The sequence below is a fragment of the Populus euphratica genome, unplaced genomic scaffold (assembly GCF_000495115.2).
Source record: "Populus euphratica unplaced genomic scaffold, PopEup_1.0 scaffold247.1, whole genome shotgun sequence".
Taxonomy (NCBI): Eukaryota; Viridiplantae; Streptophyta; class Magnoliopsida; order Malpighiales; family Salicaceae; genus Populus; species Populus euphratica.
This window is the reverse complement of record NW_011500129.1, coordinates 221,789-236,413: the sequence shown is the minus strand read 5'-3', so window position 1 is coordinate 236,413 and position 14,625 is coordinate 221,789. Positions and strand designations below refer to the sequence as shown.

Sequence of the window (14,625 nt, the reverse complement as noted above, 5' to 3'; positions counted from 1 at the left end):
ACCCCAGTCTTGCCGGGTTATTTATTACTTCGACACTCCTGCACTTGGGAGAAGACATCAATCTTTTAGTCGTATCAGAAAGTCCTAGAATTTTTTTAGGTTGAATAATCTCATTCGTTGATCTCTTTGAACCAATCTTAGCTATCCATCATTATTGTTTATTTTCAGTGTGTTTCGGATTGTTGTAGCGGTGGTAGTTCAAAGTATTTTTTGTTTAGAAATGCATCAAAATAAATTTTTTTATTTTTAAAAATTATTTTTAACATTAGCACATTAAAATAATCTGAAAACATAATTTTTTTATTAGCAAAAAAATTTAAAATTTGAGGGAATGCTGTGCAAAATTTGAGGAAATGTGGTTTGCATCACGTTTCCAAACAAGGTTGTATAGCATGCCTGGGTTGGCTCTTATGGCACGTGTTTTATGCCACCACTTCAAGGTAATACAATAGGTCTTTGGGTGAAAGTGAACTACAATTAGAGGGGAAGAGAATGACATACTTCTGGGCATTTAATGTTTGCGTGACAGAGAGAAACTATGGTCCAAAGCAGTTCAAAGATTTTGGATCTTGCATAAAGTAGGTTTTATTAAAATTTGTCTTGAAAATTCTTACTTAATCTTTGTGGTGTTTCGATCTTAAAATAAAAAAAAAAAGGAAAAGGAGAATCAAAATTTTTTTATTGGGAAAAAATCCTGAAGTTGCTGAAAAATTGCATACAAACAATAAATTATGTTCATCTTTATGACTTGATAAATTCAACATATTTTTTTTATATAAAAAATGAACAAAAAAACAAGAATAAAAATTTGCAAATCTTGAAAGGATTTTTAAAGAAGTAATTTAGTGATTTTAGATCTTCAATGAAGTAGGTTTTATCAAACCTTTTCTTAGAAATTCTTGGTGATCTTAATAGATTTCTTGCAAATTTGGGTAGAAAAAAATTATCTTGTATCAATTTCTTTAGTTCATTGATTTATTGCATCGTTTTCTTTATTTTCTTGAATTTCATAGTTTTCGATGTTTCTTAGTCATAATTCTTGCTTTTTATTCGTATCTTCATTTTCATCATTATATTCACACAAATTTACATAGCTACTCGTAAGTTTGTCCTCATGTTTTGTTTTGAGAAGTCTGAATAATTATTAATTCTTGAGTTTTTAAACATAAAATAAATTGTTATAGAGTTTAGTTAATTGCTTGATAAGTTGCTAAATTATTTTTAATAACCAAAATCCCAGAATATAATGGTAAAAGATGCAGCAAAACTATTAAAATAAAAAGCCTAATAAATTATGTGAAACATGAGAGGATTAAATTTTATTGTGAGAGTAAACATGTAAGTTATTTATAAGGAAACAAATTTTTTTATTACTAACTTTTATTTTAGGCACAAGTAATGTCTTCAAAAAGTGTTGATAAAAAAAAGATAAGAATTGTTGAGAAAATGCAGAATATAATAGAAGTTATGATAGAGATGTTAATGAGCAAGTTTAATGAGATGATTAGTAAATAAAAAGTTCTTAATCGTAAGGAAAAGGAATTTGAAATGGTTACCATTAAGGCTACAATAAATTATGACAGTGTGAGTGATAATTCTAAGGTAAAATAAAAATAAAAAAACAGAAGTTTTCAAAGGCTAATTAATGATCATAAAGTTGTTATAAAATTAATAAAGAGGCAACAAAGAGAAAACGCATTTCATACTAGATATTATATTAGTAACAAAGTATGTAATATAATTATTGACAATAGAAATATCATTGACAAAGTATGTAACAAAGAGAAAACGCATTTCATATTAGATATCATATTAGTAACAAAGTATGTAATATAATTATTGACAATAGAAATTGTGTTAATGGTGATCGTACTATACTTGTTAACAAATTGAATATTAACATTATTAAGCATGAAAAACCTTATAAATTTTGATGGTTGAATGAATATGATAAAGTTATAATAACTGAATAAGTTTTGATTTTTTTTTTAATTGAAAAGTACATGACAAAGACCTTGTATCATATGATTCCTATGATTCCTATGCATATGTATGTTAGTTATTTTATTGTTGGGAGACCTTAATTTGACAAAAAGGTCAAATATAATGGATTTAAAAACATCTATTCTATTGAGAAGGATGGAAAGGCATGCACATTTGTATCATTAACATATATTCTACGTAGAAGTAGAAGGATTCTGGTAATAAGTTTTTAATTGAAGCTTTAAATTCTTTAAATTATTGATCAACTTCCTTATAATTTGATATTTAATGTTTGTGTCTTGTTATAGCTATAGGTTAAGGATGAGTAATTATATATAACTTAATTTGATTCTAGAATGAGGTTATAGAATCAAGTTACAAGTTTTTTTGGTAGACCCTCAAATTAGCAATCTAAAAAATGATTCTACCTTATGGATATAATAAGTAGATTTCGATTAAAAAAAACTCCTATTTTTTTAGTAAGTTGTTTTAATTGAAGTGTGGTAAGATGACGCACATTCTTTTGTGATTTACTATTGTATCTCATCAAGCAACTTGTTAATACAACTAGATTTCTCAAAAAAAATAAAATGATAAACCATATTAAAGAAACAAATTAATTGGCTAAGCCATTATCAATATATATATATATATATTGAGGAAAAAAAATAACATTTAAATTTCCACAACTGTATCGCTCATAAAATTTTATTCAAACTCGCTTGAGCAAATATTTCAAAATACTCAAGAAACAAATTGGATCTTTTAACTCTCAACTTTTCTTTTTTATATGTGTGTGTGTTTATATATATATATTTTACTCCTCTCCTTTCGCGCATAGGATCTTTCGGCTCGGACCACTGTTCTGATCCGCTACTGCTTCTATCCCTTTAAGTAAATTAATTTCTTCAGCTGGTTTAACATTTTGGAAGATCGCTTGGAGGCGGCAGAAGTGACTCATTAGGGCCTTTTCCATTGTCCACCAAGAATGCCATCTTAAGTCCCCATGTAGTGTGGACCTCGAGATGGCAATGCATGAACCAAACTCCTTCAAAAATTGAGAAAAAAAAAATTAAAGAATATGAACTATAAAAAATTTCTCGAGTTCAAATTTAGTGGACATAAACCAAAAACATCAATTACCAGGATTATCGGCACGAAATCTTATGGCAACCCATCCACCAGAAGGTACTCCAATTGTGTTCCGTTCAACAGGGTCAACAAGGTTGAATTTCTTAGGATCGGTCTTCGGATTGTAATTCCCTACTCCCCCACCGACAGCAAAGAAATTGAATCCATGTAAATGGATTGGATGGTTCTCAGGGGATATGATCCCAGTATCTTGCATAACAAGTTGGACTGTCGAGTTGTAGGGCAACCTATATGCTTTTGTTCCACTTGTGGTCTGTAAATTTGTGGGTGGAGTGCCTGTGTAATTAAAAACATGCGGTGGCTTTGCAGGAAAATCAGTGGTGAACACACCACTGATGTTGAAGAAATGTGCTTGAAGCAGGGCAGTGGTAGGCATGACAAATGTGACATTGTTGATACTAGCAACAACTCTGCTACCATTACCAGCTTTGCAAGTTGGACACGGGTTAATTCCTAGACCAACAGTGAAGAAAAGGCTGTGATCAACGGTTAATGGGACTTTGGCAGGGAACGTTTTCGAGTTTAGACTGCGTAGAGAATTCGTAAATTGGTTGGCAATTGCAGTGGCATTCTTGGGAGGTGGGACGGTGAGAGTTGTGGGGGAGTTAGAAAGTGCTCCTGAATAGTGTAAAGTAGCTGTTGCAGTCATGTTGTCCACTGCAATTGGAGCATCCATGAATGGGGATGCTGCAACCAAGTACTTGCCCGTATTTTTGTTAGTTGTGACGAGGACATTGGTGGTCTGTCCTGGGGCAATTAGTACTGTACTAGTTTTGAAAGGTTTAACGTAGGTGGCATCAACTTCCACAAGAGTAAGCTTGTGCCCTGCAATTTTGAAGAAGAGCTCCTCATTGAGTGCAGCATTGATCAGCCGAAGCATGTAGGTCTTGCCACTTTGGACTGGCAAAGTGAAACCGCCTGCATGAGTCGGGAAACAATTTTATATCAGACCTTTACGGGAAACAATCCTCGATAACCAAGAATTCCTAAGTATATCTTATGGTCATTAATCTTTTGTGAATACCTTGTGAAGAACAAGTTGAGACAGCTCCTGGATGCCCATTAATTGTGTGAGCATCAGAGACATTTGGTGCTAATCCGGATTTAAGAGCCTCATTGATCACAGCTTCGGTATCTGATTTCCACCATTCCGCTGCAATATCACACCGCCTCATTAATCTCAAATTGCATATTTAACAAGAACGAATCTTATAAATTAGTTTATGGTCCGAACCATATTCTTATCTTCATAAGATTTTGACAAGTTATGGTGAAACAAATAATTTGTGATTCTCACCTAAAACAACAACCACTTCCTTGTGGGGAGCTGGGAATGGGTAGGGGACACCAAGCTTAGGCAAGACAACTATGGCACCGTGGACAGTGGCTCTTAGCCAGAGAATATGTGCATGCCAAAGAAGTGTGCCTCTCTGGCCTGTGATTGTGAAATTGTAGACATAACTTTGCCCTGTCTGAATGGGGCATTGCGTAATGTTCGCTGGTCCATCAGCCCAGCCCGTTCTTAATTGCCTAATGCCATGCCTGCAAAATACCAGGAAAAAACTGCATCAGAATCATTCATGATGAATTAGAGGATAAATGTTATTTAGTATCTTACCAGTGGATAGACAAATTATATTTGACACGGTTAACAACTTTCACAAGAACTGTATCGTCTTCCCTGGCATACAGAGTTGGTCCTGGGAACAGGCCATTGACGGTAACAATCGGCTTGCTTGAGCATAGCCTGGTAGTATTTTTCATCACCACCTGTTCATATGATACATCAAATGAAGATCATTTCTGAATAAATTGTATATGATTAAAATGCAATGACAGAATTTTCCATTTTGTTGCAGTGGTTGTAACTAATTACATCACTGTAGCTAGGTAGTGATTTGATATCTTACCATTATTGTGCAATTAATTCATTTCTTTTATTCCACTTAATTTATGGATACTTGATTAGGGCTGCACTTTAACCTTCATTTGCAAGTGACCAATTTTGACAATGTACTTGACTAATTTCTGCAAACACAGTGCAATTATATATATATATATAGTGTCTGGTTGCATGAATATATCGATGGATTGTGAAAGCTTTGTGCTGCAACTCCATATGAATGATGGACAAGTCAGGAAAAAAGCTTTTTTAAGACAGAGGATGTGTCAAGATACACAATGCATCGTGCAAACACTTAGTTATCTGCTAATAATGAAATGCATGTCGAAGAGAATGAGAATAATGACATCGAGGGAAGAAAAAAATATGCATAAAAAGGCAAGCTTTTGTCATATGAAGGCATGCGACAGCATATATATTTAACTTACATTGAACTTGTAATGCCGAATCCTGCACTCGACCAAAGCAGGGAAGAGGCAGACAGCAAGAAGCATAAAACGGAACCATGAGTACTCCATGTTTGCTCACTCAATTCCTAATGTTTCTCTCGCAGTATCTCTCTTGCTATTGGTTTGCTTACTGCTTTCTGGCTTTGATGCTTTCATGTGTGACTCACTACCACAACCTTATAAAGGGAATAGGGGTATTGCTTCCATGTCGTTGTTTCTCAGTTAGGTGCGTGTGTAGATTCTTGGAAAACAAGTATTGATGCCTATTCTCACTAGATTTCTTACATGTTACATAAAGTTTTCTTTCGTATGGACCAACGTAAATTTGGAAGCAAACTACCTATACCATTTTCGTTTAGTTCAAAACCTTGTCGGAAATTAACTTCTTTGGTGGAAATCTGTGTTATAAAAGTTATCTAATATGGCAACCACCTTCTAAATACTAATCTTGAAAACATCCTCTTGTCCGACCAAAGATCCCAAATTCCCAATAGATTAATTATTAGTTAAATATATATATATATATATATATATATTAGAAAAAAAAAGAATAAAGAAAAAACATTTCAGTGTAGCCAAATTACATGGTATAAGTCGAGCTAGTTAATCACCACCTCCATAATGTGTCCTCAAAGTTTCTTTTGTTTATTATTCTTTATTTATTTAGTTACTTTCTAGGATAACCCGATCGAACAATGATTAATTCTCTTAGTTTTTCATTTTTGTTGTCTTTTTTTGGGTAAAATTAAGGTATTATTTAGCCATGTTAGCTGTTGCATTGAGATTATCTTTTTCTTAAATTCAAACCTTAAATGCAATGTGCTAAAGAAAAAGAAAGCCCACTTATCAACTACCTTTATACTCTAATTAGTGGTTCTTTTGAGACAATAGAGAAACTTAATAAACTTGGGTTAACATATATACCCTAAAGAGAAGCCCAGTAGTAATTACTGAATGTTAACCTGATTTTAATTATTTATAAAAGTTGGTTAGTATATTTTATTTATTTATTTATTTGGTTAACAACTTTGTATCTTATCTCGATGGTTACCCTGTTCGGTCATATAAAGATTTCGGTTGCCAGTCATATATTTTATTTATTTATCTATTTGTTCTTTACGTTCCATAAATGACAAATAATTTATTAGTTATGGATTTTATATATATATATATATATAAAAAAGAGACAGATAAATTATTTATCGCTTATAAAAAGTAAAAGAAAAATGGCTTGCATCTCTAGGTTTTAGTTAATAGATCAAGATTTTTTTTATTGGTTATTTGAGTTTTTTAATTTTTTTTATTTTCAATTTTTAATAAATGAATTTTCTTTTCTTTTCTTTTTCCTTCTACCCTTCCTTTTTTTCAATTATATTTTTAATATAAAATATTTATTTAATTTTATTTTCTAGAATTAGATTGATAATAAATTAGTCATACTAGGCGCTTCATAAGCTTCAATGGATGTCTAAGCATCAGGGGTAGATCTGGAAAGCCACTTCCACAAATCATTAAGCCAGACGGCAATTGTATTTGCTTTTGACAGAGATCAGTTTCATTTTCATGGATGAAGTAGATGTAAATCAACTTTTATGTCCATATATAGAAGCAGATAGAAATGGATAATGACTCAATATATTCGAGTATATATTATATATTTTATTTAAGAAATATTAGCCATGAAAAATAGCAGGCAGATCTCCAATGGAGCCTAGAGATGAATATAAAAGTTCGAGAATTAGAAGAAACTAAAACTTGTGTCCTTTTCATTGTATTGTTTGTTTTTTTATTTTATCCTCTCACAATTCATTTGAATTGTACATGGGAATAATGCTATATTTTTATTTTAATTATCATTACCAGAAAATAAAAAAAATATTAATAGGATATTTTGTTGGTATTTAAAGCTTGAATTCATCAGTAATAATCTTACTAACAAAATAATACAGAAGAATATCATTAGAAAACATATCATTAATAAATTCTATTTTATCAGTTTTTTCATTGATAATATAATGATCGATGGAATTATTGTGCCAAACAAAAAGATCTACTAGCAATAATTTTATCGATAAATTCATCAACGATTATAGCATATTACTGATAGAATTAATCGATCAAATAATTACAGGTAACGTTGAAATGGTCTTATAATTTTTTTTCAACTCTCTATAACTAAGAAGGACTATGTTAGTTGGTAATTTCATTGGTATTTTAATTTCATCAGTATGATATGTAAATATTTTTTTAAAAGATAAAACAAACAATAGAATTAAAAAAAAATTAAAACATAATTAAATTAAAATAAAATAATCAAATTTAAACAGAATTAAATTAAAATAAAAAAATTTGTATTATTAATTTAAAAATAAATATTATTAAATATAATTTATCTATCTAGTGGAGAAAATTTAGAAAAGAAGACAGAGATAGATCTTCACCATAACCAGAAGGGCGACGAGGTGGAGCACAATGACCGATGAGGTTTGCCAACAACAACTCCATGACATTCAATTTATCTTTTAGTTCGGTTGTCTTAGCCCTAAGTAGGGTCATTTTTGCTTGAACTTATTTTCGTATGATAACCTAAATTGCCAATGACTGTAAGCTCAATTCAAATTATAGGATCCCAACAGTTAAGCCTCGACAACCTGCTAGCATATCTTTGATAATAGTGTTGGAGATACCATGAACCCAATTTTCTTTTAAATCCATTAGTAGATTCAACCTCTAACCATAAATTTGGATTGAGTTTTAGATGATTCAAAGAATTTTCTTCGTATCTTTCATGCAATCAAGTGTTATATAATTTCTAAAAAAACAAATTATCAAATATATAACCAAAAAAAGTTTTCAGTGCCAAATTGAAGTTTCGTTGACCGCACATGTTGTCAAGGGATGAAGGGTTTGTTGGGATGATTCAAAAACCACTCGAAAGTCTGAAAGTCGGTGTTTGGCCAATGGTTGATGCCACACATGTCGCTCGAAGAGTGAGATCATTAACCACGAGCTGACACATGCAAAATACATATCAACAACTTTATCTTTTCAATAACATTTATATTTATTAAATTATTGCTACATGAATTTTATTATAAAAAAATACATACTAAAAAGACAAAAACATCATGGGATGTAAGTTAAAGAAAATTTTCTTTTAAATGTAATTTAATTATTTTATTGTGTTTTGATAAATAAAAAGATGATAATGTATATGGATGAGAACACTAATACAAATATTTATAATATAAAAAAATTATTTTACTTTTAATAGTTAGTTATTTAATTGTTTTAAAAGAATGAAATAGTTATTTTACTATTTCAATAACATCAACATTTGTATTCCTGTACCGACTTATGCTTCTTAGGTTTTTTATTTTGAAGGATGCATTGTTTTGTACTGTGTTATGAAAATTATTTATCTTTAATGTATTATGAAACAACTTTATGAAATGCTTTCCCAGTAATTTTTTTAAAATTCGATAAATAATATTCACTGACTAAGATGAAAAGCCCACAGTAAAGCATGTGATATAGGATTAGAGTTTGTGTACATCATTTTTTAAAATATTTTTTATTTAAAAATATATTAAAAAATGTTTTTTACATTTTTTAAAATATTTTTTATTTTAATATCAATGTATCAAAATAATTTAAAAATACAAAATATATTTAAAAAAAAAAACAGAATTTACCTCTCTACATTGACCACAGCTATAATTTAAAATCATGAGATGGATCTAGAACTGTATTAAAAAGTCGCTTCAGTGAATTAATTTGTCTTGCTAGTTGTCGTGATGAGCAACTTTCTTTTCTTCTTCTTCTTCTTTTTTTTTTAATAAAAATGATAGCTAAAGTGGAGAAAAATTATCAAACTTGAAGACTTAGATTAACAAAGGTATAATTTAGTAGTAGTGATTATTTTTTAAAATATATTAAAATAATTTTTTTAATTTATTTATAACATCCACATATTAAATCTAAAAAAAAAAAATAACTAAATTTTACAAAAACAACACTTTCCAACCACATAAACAATTGATGCAGAAATATGCACCCTCAAATCCTCAACAATACATCCTTTTTGTCAACAAGCATTAAGTGTTTAATCAATGCCAAATTGGGACCATGTTTGAAGTTAAAGGATATATATATATATATATATGTCAAAAAAAGAAACCTATTGTATATGAAGACGAAGTCTATTTTATCAACTTAATATAAAACCAAACGATCGAGACATGCCAGGAAAAGGGAATCACCAATTTTATTTTATTTATTTATTTATTATTATTATTTTTGGTTAGTTCAGTGAATACATATACATTTATTGAAGATATTTCTCTTAAAAAAAGAAAAAAAAATACAAAATGACAGGAGATTTGTTTCCTTTAACGACGTTCCTATCACAAGAACAAGAATTTATAAGAATGCTTGCTCTTCAAGAGAGTTCATGGTTGAGAAATTCCTTTCATGCAATGGAAACCTCAGATTAGCCACCCCAATGGGATATAATGGCTTGTTTGAAAGCAAAATGGAAACCAACGGTGGGTAAGCAACGACTTATCACCCCCAAATTTATATGCTGCTAGTGACAATTCATCGACTGCTTTTTATCCGTTTTATACTCCTTATCTCTAATTCCTGATCGATCATCGCATACAAAGCCGAGTTCATCCGTTAAAAGAAGTGGTTTCCTTTTCAAAACAAAGCTAGTTAGTTACCTAACTATTTATCCTCAACTTTGTTTAGTAATTTGTCTCAGTCACAATGATCTCAAGGCTAATGACGGTGAATCTTCTAAAACCACATAAAAAAACAGTAAACAAATCATGCTTTTAATGTGAGGGTATTCGGGTAATATTTTGTTTGGTAGTGTAATATTTATTATTTTTTAAAATATATTTTTTTTATTTGGAATTGTATAAAAATATTTATTTTAATTTTTTAAAATTTATTTTTAATTAAAATTATCTAAAAGTATATAGAATATCCACCTTTCCATACATGAAAAAACAAACGGTGACTAAGAAAGCATTTGGGAACGTTATTGGCCGGGCATTTTCACAAAATTTTAATTTTTCTTGTTTTAAAATTTATTTTTTTTATATTTTTTCATTATTTTGATATTGTGATGTTAAAAATTAATTTAAAAAATAAAAAAAAATTATATAGATATATTTCTAATTAAAAAAATACTTTAAGAATACTTTAAAAAGTAATAGCTACTACAATATCAAATAAATACTAAGTACTCGTTTAGAAAAGTGATTTTAATGATGGTTAGTTAAAAATTATTATTTTTATTTAAAATTATTTTTTTATATTTTTCGAACGTTTTGATATATTAATATTGAAAATAAATAATAAAAAATAAAAAAAATATTATTTAGATGTATTTTTAAACAAAAAACATTTTAAAAAATAACTCTTATTATACCTAAAACACCCTTAATATTTAACAATATATAAAAATATTTTTTTATTTTTTAAAATTATTTTTAATAACAATATATCCAAACTATTCCAAAACACAAAAAAAATAATTTAAAATAAAAAAAATTAACAAAAAACAAATATAATAATTCAACCTAAATATAAAACTGCCACGCTTCACTTTGGTTTTAAGTGAATCAATGAAAAGTATCCATTGCAAAACTGCTTTCAGAAAGTCAAAAGTTTTTCCGTACATGTTCTGACTTGGGACACTTTAAACTGGTTAAAAAGGAAATGATATAATTTTTTTATGCAATAAAGGTGTTTGTAGAGTAACTCAATATTAAATTTCATTTTCTGATTATTATCAATTTTTTTAGAACTGTCTTCAAAATTTGAATCCAAGAAAACATTTACTAAAAATAATAGAATCCAAGAAGTTAATAAAGAAACGTAACTTCTTAACCATCCAGCCAACACTTTAAAATTAAAAAGAAAATTAATATTATAAGATAATATTCCATTAATAAGGTATTATTATAAATTTAAAAATATAAAACAGACATTAAATACAAAGTTTATATATAGTTTTATATGAAAACTGGTGTTAGTATATTATCATTCCTATACAATTAAAAAAATAATTTGTTTTGTAAATAGATATAGTTTAATTGGTCAAATTTTAAATTTATTTCTTCAAAATTACCTATTAAAAACTCATAAAATTAATTAAACTATACACAAGTTATTCAAATATTCATAATACACCCAAAAAAAACATCCTTCACTTAAAATTTGGCTTTGTTTTAGATAAATACATATAGTGTCTTTGCTTTTAAGATTTTGCACTAATCCCAAAATTTATTAATTGTTATTTTACACTTATAAATTAGTATTTAATACAAGATTTAATCGAATTTTTCATGAGAGTTTAGACCATATATATAGGATGATATTGCAATAAACTGGAAAATCTAAAGTTTATTTATTTTTCGATTACATTACGGTAAAAAAAATATTGGCGGAAAGAAGAAGAGAAAACTATAATTTTTGCGTCAATAATTTTTCCTTTTTTTTTTGTCTTTTAATTTATGATAAGGCAAATTGTTAATTTGCTAAATTAGTTGAAAAAATAATGCCTATGCTCCTTATTGTGTCATTATAGACTTGGTTGAATCGATATGGTTAAGTTGTGTTTTAATTTCTTACCCAAAGAAAAGTTAAAAGTATTATTATTTTGAAATAATTTTTAAATTCAATTAAAAAATTCTTATAAAATTTAGTTAAAATTTTACTTTAATCAAAATCATATTTTTTTAACCTTTTCTTTTATATGTATTTTAACTTATACTACTTCTTCTTTCAAAATTTGTTCTTAGTTATTTTTTCACTAAATATTTCTAATCTAACTTATTTTTATAATAATTTATTTATAAAAATAATTTTGAGTTGTAACTCAAAGTTTACATATATATATATATAAGTAATGCTAAACTAACCAGAAATCATTAGAATAAGTTAAAAGTACATGATGGAATTAGGAAAAGTGAGACAAATATAAAATTCATAAGGTGATTTGCTAAAATTTAAATTTAAATGTGAATAACATTTAACCTAGAGTTGAAATTAATTCCAACTTTTCCGGGAAAATAATGAATTCCAATTTTATTCTTGCTCCATAGTCGTTTTTGATGAAACAAATCCTGCCTAGAAACTTTGATACCATTTGTTATTGCAGCATGAACATATTTTTTAAAAAATATTTTTTTATAATTTTAATATTTTTTAATATGCTAGTATGAGAAATAAATTTTTAAAAATAAAAAAATATTATTTAATATATTTTAAAAATAAAAATATTTTAAAAAAATAATATTACCACACTATAAAGACTATATTTATCCTTTGCCTTGTTCCCTGGTTTTGGCTATAGAAAAGTGAAATGAAGAATTTATCGTCTCTTCTGAAAGAAAATCAAATCTTTTGGTCCTCGAAAATCACAAATACCTTTTGCCGTAGCCCATTCGGCCATATTCACACCACATTAATTTATGGGCTGCCCAGAGGCAGTCAGGCGACAGCCATTCAATGCCAGCCATTCTATATTAATATTTATTTTATAATTGATATTTATCATTAAAAAAATAAAATAATAACATATTTGAAGTGTTTGTATATTAAATGATAATAATATAATGGATATTCATGATTTTATATTTTATTTTATTTTATCTGTATACCTTATTTATTACCCATCAAATAAAAAAATTAAATATTCCTAATCTATTCATCAAGTCTTGAGCATCTATATAAATATCTATTTTACTATTATTATTTATTATTAAAAAAATAGTAACATATATAGTCTTCAATCTTCAGCCCTGCGTGGATGTGATGATGGGATTTCTCCAAAATTTATAGTGTACAAGCATCAACGGTCCAATGTTTATTACCAGATAGATGGATCAGCCAATTTGTAAAATAGTCTATTTGTTATTCCCTCCTGATCCAACATTTATATAGTCTAACTATGCCTTCCATACCACCAGGTTGGGTCCAGTCCTTCACCTTGTAGGTATCCAACTCGAAGATTCGGGTTTTTTTCAATTAATTTTATAAAAATAAAATAAAAAAATATGAAGTTTTAAAAAGCAACATCCATATATTTAAATAGGATCCAAATTCTAAATTTAAGAGTGGATTCATAAAAATCTTCATAAATTGTAATATAACATTTTGTGGAAAAATATATTACAAATCCACCAAATAAAATAAAAAAATGTTAAAAAATAGGTTTTGTGGTGTGCTATATGAATCTTTATTCGATATTAAAGGTTTATTTTGGAGTATAGTAAATAATTTTTTTAATTATTTTTATTTTTAAAAATTTATTTTGACACAACACATTAAAACAATCTAAAAACATAAAAAATAATTAATTTAAAACTAAAAAAAAATTAAAAAACACAACTTAGTCCCAATGCCCAAACCTAATCAAATTTAATTGGATTTTACTTATCTAAGGTTGGATAAATTTCTCATCCTAATTTATAAAACTGTTTTTATATATATACTAGCATATTGCTCATGCTTTGTAGCGTTTTTCAAATATAAAAAAATTAAAAATATTAAAAATATTTCAAATATTTTAGGTGTAGCAATCATGTTATACCTAATAATTTTAAATTAAATGATCATGTTTAGACTCAACATATACCAGTAATTTTTGGAGAAAAAAGAAGAAGAAGAAAAAGAAGACAACGCTATGAACCTCTGAACACAATATCAGCACAGTAATTTTCTTACCTGTTTAAAAGTTTATATATATAAAAACGGATTAGAAAAGTAATATCTCCTTCTCCTAAGAAAGTGTGCCTGCAGAAACATAACACTAGACATCAAAAGCCCACTTGACATGATTCATCAAGTTTCAGGCATTTAACTCTCTTTTAAAGTCTAACAAAGCTTCATCAGTGCCCAGAGGAGAAAATGACAATGCTTCACCAATGTAATTATGGTTTGGATCGAATTGTGTGCCAAAATTGAAAGATGGGAAAGATGTTTGTCAGCTTGAAACTAAAAAGTTTCAGTAATTTAAGGCATTTTGGGCTTGGATCTCTTAACATGCTAGCTTAGTTAGAAATTCAAGTGTTTCGAAGCTAAATACTTGTTCTTGCAAAACAGAGTAAAAGAACCGTGCAA

The 14,625-nt window shown here is 28.2% G+C and overlaps 1 protein-coding gene across 1 annotated transcript; it reads right to left on the bottom strand.

Annotated features, from left to right (window-relative positions):
* Window positions 1-2,663: 2,663 nt before the first annotated feature.
* On the bottom strand, window positions 2,664-5,647 carry LOC105110345 (laccase-4-like). Its single transcript, XM_011005360.1, has 6 exons — window positions 5,467-5,647; window positions 4,754-4,905; window positions 4,433-4,677; window positions 4,160-4,288; window positions 3,127-4,053; window positions 2,664-3,031 (listed from the first exon to the last, which is right to left on the bottom strand). Exons 1-6 carry the CDS (start codon window positions 5,554-5,556, stop codon window positions 2,901-2,903), a joined length of 1,674 nt encoding a protein of 557 aa, XP_011003662.1. The 5' UTR covers window positions 5,557-5,647; the 3' UTR covers window positions 2,664-2,900.
* Window positions 5,648-14,625: the final 8,978 nt, after the last annotated feature.